This window comes from Mizuhopecten yessoensis, unplaced genomic scaffold (genome assembly GCF_002113885.1).
Source record: "Mizuhopecten yessoensis strain PY_sf001 unplaced genomic scaffold, ASM211388v2 scaffold10791, whole genome shotgun sequence".
NCBI lineage: Eukaryota > Metazoa > Mollusca > Bivalvia > Pectinida > Pectinidae > Mizuhopecten > Mizuhopecten yessoensis.
The window spans coordinates 46,179-52,876 of record NW_018408723.1 but is presented as its reverse complement, the minus strand read 5'-3'; the positions used below and the strand labels follow the sequence as shown (position 1 = coordinate 52,876).

Below are 6,698 nucleotides of genomic sequence, written 5' to 3'. Positions count from 1 at the left end.
TAGCTGGGATGTATGCAAGGCAGCTATCATGCATGTTAGGTAGGGAGTTAGCTGGGTTGTAAGAGAGGTGGTTATCATGAATGTTAGTTAGGGGGCTAGCAGGGATGTAAGGGAGGAGGTTATGATGAATGTTAGGGTGGGCGTTAGCTGGGATGTATGCAAGGCAGCTATCATGCATGTTAGGTAGGGGGTTAGCGGGGATGTAAGGGAGGAGGTTATCATGAATGTTATGGTGGTGGTTAGCAGGGATGTAAGGGGGGAGGTAATCATGAATGTTAGGTAGAGGGTTAGAAGGGATGTAATAGGGAGGTAATCATGAATGTTAGGGTGGTGGTTAGAAGGGATGTAAGGGGGAGGTTATCATGAATGTTAGGTAGGGGGTTAGCTGGGATGTTTGGGAAGGGGTAATCATGGATGTTAGCTAAGGGGTTAGCTGAGATGTAAAGGAAGGGGAGTTTATGATGAATGTTAGGGTGGGGGTTACCTGGGATGTAAAGGAAGGGGTACTCGTGAATGTTAGGGTGGGGGTTAGCTGGGATGTAAGCAAGGAAGTTATCATAAATGTTAAGTAGGGGGTTAGCAGGGATGTAAGTAAGGAAGTTATGATGAATGTTAGGTAGAGAGTTAGCAGGGATGTAAAGGATGTAAGGGGGGGGGGGGTAATCACTAATGTTTGCTAGGGGGTTAGCAGAGATGTAAGCAAGGAAACTATGAGGAATGTTAGGTAGAGGGTTAGCAGGGATGTAAGGGATGTAAGGGAAGGTATAATCATGAATGTTATGTAGGGGGTTAGCTGGGATGTAAGGAAGGAGGTTATGATGAACGTTAGGTAGAGAGTTAGCAGGGATGTAAGGGATGTAAGGGTTGTAAGGAAGGAGGTTATGATGAATGTTAGGTATGGGGTTAGCAGAGATGTAAGGAAGGAGGTTATGATGAACGTGAGGTAGGGGGTTAGCTGAGATGTAAGGGAGGAAGTTATCATGAATGTTAGGTAGGGGGGTTTGCTGGGATATGAGAAAAAAAGTGTTCATGAATGTTAAGTATGGGGTTTGCTGGGTTGTAAGGAAGGAGGTTATGATGAATGTTAGGTATGGGGTTAGCAGAGACGTAAGGAAGGAGTTTATGACGAATGTTAGGTAGGGGGTTAGCTGGGATGCTGGGATGAAAGGAAGGAGGTCATCTTGAATGTTAGGTAGGGGCTAGCTTGGATTTAAGGAAGGAAGTTATCATGAATGTTAGGTAGGGGGTTAGTAGGGATGTAAGGAAGGAAATTTTGATGAATGTTAGGTAGAAAGTCCCTTTGAATATTTGGTAGTGGATCTCTGAATGTTAGTAGAAATGTTTTATAATGTTTGTGGAGGCATTTCCTTTGAAATGGTATTGTTGGAGTGATGTAATCTTGAATATAAATAGAATGTTATCATCGTTTTTTGGTAGAAATGTTGCTGTCTCTCTAAACAAAAATTTCATGCCGATGTCATGTCATTCTTTGTCACATTCGTCAGAGTACCGGCAACATGTGTTTATCTTTACTACGTCCACGTACGTAAATGGTCAAGCTGCTGTGACGACCGTTAGACCAGAGGCTACGCTGACGACCTTGACATACATCTACCACATTAACAGGTGTTTGACGTGACCGGACGATGTGATCACATGTCAGTCTGTATATAAAGGTGTTCTCCCAGCCTCAGCATCACTCACCACACGTCGAGACAGAAGCACGAGCGCTAACATACAGGATGAAGATTGCCATGCTTGTCCTCCTCCTTGTCATCGACATCGCCTTTGCCTCTGGTTTGTGTTTACCTATCATTAACTTAGTGTTGGACCTTAGACAACCTAAGTCTTTATCTAATGCGTTCAGTATTGCTGATTGTAATTTTCGAGAGCTTCACTGTCCCAGCTTCTTGACAACTCTTGTGCCAGTTTTGATACACCGATGTAGAGGCGTAATGGATTACTGAAGTGATCAACGTGTTCTCGGCCTTTGTGTTATTATTATTATACAAGTTCAGGGCCAAGGTTTCCTTCTACCACATTTTAAAATCTTAGCAATGAAAGTCTGTTCGAAATGGAACGATAAACAAATAATATACCAAAAGTGTTACTTTTCCTTTGTAACAATATGAAATTGTGTCAGCTGCATTTTTACAATATAACGGTCGTATCATTTTGCTGTTAAAATTAAATAATTTCATCTTGCTTGTGACAATCATTTCCATTTCGTAAAAAATTACGCCTCCGTTTATAACGTCGCTTTTGATTGACTGTAACGTCGCTTTTGATTGTGGAGCTATAACACAAAAAAACTGGAGTGTACTCTCATCATAAATATAATCAAGTTAATCCTAACGTATACGTTTAAAGAGATCGCGCTTGTTTGGTAGTTGTCAGTATTTTGTTTTACAGCAAAGCTAATATTTCATTCTCTTATAAATGTAACAGTTAATACAATCCTGTACTTTTTGTTCCACTGTCCCCTTGTTATAAAGTGTCTTTATATAAATATTTCATTGGTTTTTATCTGTAAAATGTCAAAGGATATGCTTTAAATGAAACACCAATTAAGCTTACTATCTCCCAACAGTGCCTCCTCCAATGAGTTGCCGAGACGAGCTTGCCGCCATAGAAGCCGAGGTAGCGCTGATTGCAGCGAAACATAATGGCATGCCTCCTGTTGGTACTGTGAAACCCCGGTGTCTGGAGGACGGGACCTACGCCCCACGTCAGTGTCGCGGATCTGTGTAAGGGCTTTTTTAAGTTTACTGGCACTGTTAGTGAATACAGGAGACGGGGTACGGCTTGTCCAATCCCTGGAATCTACTTGCTCGAAATAGTGTTGAGACCAATCATTGTAAAAGAACCTAGGTTTCCTTTTAGTGTCAGTCAATGTAAGATGTTTAGCAATATATACATGTATATGACAGGTCATGCGATAAAGAGATATTGATAAGTATTATGGTGATACATCCTGTGTCAAAGCTTATGTTTTATAGTAATATATCTGTTATATGGTAATATATCTGTGCATGTCAGACCATGTGTATTTGTGTATATGTTATATGTTATAAGGAACTATATTCATGCATGTCCGTTTGTTCCACTATTAAACCACTACTCATCAGGATGTTTCACTATCAAACCACAGGTTATTCCACTATCAAACCACAGGTTGTCCGTTATCAAACCACAGGTTGTTCCATTCTCAAACCACAATTTGTTCCATTATCAAACAACTTCTCATCAGATTGTTCTACTATGCAGCCATTATATCAATATCACTTTAAAATTGTGTCATGCATAATATAGCAATAACTTTTTGCTTAAAAATAGTTATAGAAGACTTTTTTTCTATTTCATTTCAAATGATATCATATAGAAATATTCTAAATAGATACATAAACATATATACAAACTGGATACATACGGAAAAGGGGATTATGGAACAGGGATATATAATATAGGTTACCATCGTTGACCGTAACGTGTTTGTCTTGACAAACGATTAGATTGCCCTGAAAATTTGACAAACATAAAGTTGTCGGAACTGTTGCAATTACTCGCTTGTCCCAAATTACTGTATTCATTAACTCGTAAGGACCCATTGTTGGGAATGACTTTATAATTGATATTTTCTCTATATCTATACACATCTATTTCTGATCATTGCCGGCGGTTGACCCTTGCAGCCGCATTGGCCTAATTGTCAGAGATTGGAGTTATTCTCTGTTGAGATGATACTGACCGGAACAGAGCACGGATCATACTCTTCTCTTACATTCCAGTGTTTTGAATCAAATTAAGAAACACAGCGTATTTTGTATACTTGAGTATAGTGATTCAAAGATATGCTATATGAACTTCCTGTCGTAACTGTGTCTAATATATAATATTTGTGCAATTAGTATCCATGTATATATGTCAATGATTAATGTCCTGGTCCTGCATGGTCAGTCATGTTATCGTAACACTGTGACGTAATAGACTGTGTCGTGTTTGTTTACAGCTGTCGCTGTGTGTCCGCTCAGGGCACCAGGATCACAGAGGACTTCTCTATCGGCCTGGCATACCAATCAGACTGCTGTAAGTATTGGCAGACTTTAGTTTGGCTTCACTATGATTCTACACTTATTTGAGTTTGTTTACAAAGTTTTTTGTTACTGAATAACTAGTCACAGATTCAGTTAAGACAGGTAACATGATGAAGAACTGTATACATTCTCTAGTGTGCAATTTGTAAATAAGAAATACAGAAACATACATATTTACTCGTCAAACAGTCCTTTTACTAGTGGTTAGTAGTAAATACATTGTTGACAAGTATATCTACCATGACTTAATTGTTACAAATACATTGTTGACACAAATATATATAATTGATACAAACACATAGTTGACACAAATAATATAATTATATTTAGATCGATCATGACTTGATTGATGCAAATACATCGTTGGGACAAATACATCGTTGGGACAAATAGATCGTTGGGACAAAAAATACATCGTTGGGACAAATAGATCGATCAGGTTTTAATACAGATGTCATTCGTTTATTTCAGCATGTGCACGCGATGAGCATGACTATTCTCTCCTACAAATAATGGGCAAGATGTTCTTTTGTACTCCGATCGGAAGCTACCACCCAATCCAGTGTACCGGAAGTGTGTGCTACTGTGTTGATAAGAAGGGTCAACAAATAGGACAGGAAACTGCCCACATCGGTTCTCAAGATTCGCTCAAATGTTAACTTGCTTAAGACTTTAAATAAAGATGTCTGATTCGGAACTGATTGCATTTAGTATCTGTTTTAGGCAGAATCAACATGTAATATATTAATGTATACTGGATACGTATATGACCTTCGGCAAGTTGTGTATATTGGCATTAACAAGTTTACAATTCAGCTAAAAAACACAGTTAAAACAAAGTCTGTTTATAGCATGGCCCTCTGTTTTATTGATTATTTTAAGTTTAATAATTGTAGTTTATGGCTCAGACCTTTAATTATTTCTTACTTTTAGTTTATTACATGGTCCTTTTGTCCTATTTCTTCGATAGTGTGCCACTTCTTTTGTAGATTTTAGACTAGCAATCCCTATCGTGATATTCTGTGATATAATTTATCATTTAGTATAGATATTTTTAGATAGAAAATAGTAAAGGTTTTAAGTTTAAAAAATAAATCTTAACTTCAAAGTAACCAGTACCAATAACTTTTCATCAGTAACACTTTTCAATAACTACACAGCAAGCATCGATTACACAATTGCATGTACTACCAATTACATAATTACAGTTACATAATTACCATAATTAGCATAATTCCAAAATGTACCATTAATAAAAAGTTACAGTTTTTCATAACTACCATCAATTAAACTAGCATCATTAACAATCGCACATTTACAAATAACAACACGTACATTTATTACCATTTAAACGTTTCATTTGATTAGTATATTGAAACAAAGTGCTTTGCAGTTTAGATTATTTGTTCTCCACTTTTGATAATGAGGACGAATCATGTAATATGTTTTGATGTGTAAATATAACATATATACAAACAATGAGTGACAGAGTCTTAATCATCACAAAGGTATCACTACCATCCGAGGCGAAATTGTTAACCCAAACAATGCCACTCTACCTAGGGAGTTAGGTATTGAGATTTCCATGTGTCTGTAACAAACATTGATTCACTAAGGCAAGTGGTTTCAATCTATCACTGAGCCCCATACCAGGAGTTCAATGTTTTTACTGTTGGGGTCTCATCTCCTTAACTACCAATATCCAGTTATCGCGAAAAGACTTCAAATATTCGACTTTTGCCATTGTCATTCAGCTGACATAAACAATAGAACTGTGAAATACGTCAGGACTCCAGCAAACTCAATCACTCTAGACGTCCTAAACAATAGATTTGTTAAGTATGTCATGACTTCAGCAAACTCCATCACTCTAGACGTCCTAAACAATAGAATTGTTTAATATGTCAGGATTCCAGCAAACTCAATCACTCTAGACGTCCTAAACAATAGAATTGTGTAATATGTCATGACTTCAGCAAACTCAATCACTCTAGACGTCCTAAACAATAGATTTGTGTAATACGTCAGGACTCCAGCAAACTCAATCCCTGAAGAAGTCTTAAACAATAGAACTGTTAAATATGTCATGACTTCAGCAAACTCCATCACTCTAGACGTCCTAAACAATAGAATTGTGTGATATGTCATGACTTCAGCAAACTCAATCACTCTAGACGTCCTAAGCAATAGATTTGTGTAATACGTCAGGACTCCAGCAAACTCAATCCCTGAAGAAGTCTTAAACAATAGAACTGTTAAATATGTCATGACTTCAGCAAACTCCATCACTCTAGACGTCGTAAACAATAGAATTGTTTAATATGTCAGGATTCCAGCAAACTCAATCACTCTAGACGACCTAAACAATAGAATTGTTCAATATGTCATGACTTCAGCAAACTCCATCACTCGAGACGTGCTAAACAATAGAATTTTTTAATATGTCAGACCTCCAGCAAACTCAATGACTCTAGACGTCCTAAACAATAGAATTGTTTAATATGTCAGGATTCCACCAAACGCAATCACTCTAGACGTCCTAAACAATAGAATTGTTTGATATATCAGGCCTCCAGCAAACTCATTCACTCTAGACGTCATAAA

General features: G+C 37.5%; 1 protein-coding gene across 1 annotated transcript; it reads left to right on the top strand.

Moving 5' to 3' along the window:
- The first annotated feature begins 1,557 nt into the window (after positions 1–1,557).
- On the top strand, positions 1,558–4,791 carry LOC110462417 (equistatin-like). Its single transcript, XM_021516363.1, has 4 exons — positions 1,558–1,797; positions 2,591–2,747; positions 4,010–4,086; positions 4,566–4,791. Exons 1-4 carry the CDS (start codon positions 1,743–1,745, stop codon positions 4,751–4,753), a joined length of 477 nt encoding a protein of 158 aa, XP_021372038.1. The 5' UTR covers positions 1,558–1,742; the 3' UTR covers positions 4,754–4,791.
- Positions 4,792–6,698: the final 1,907 nt, after the last annotated feature.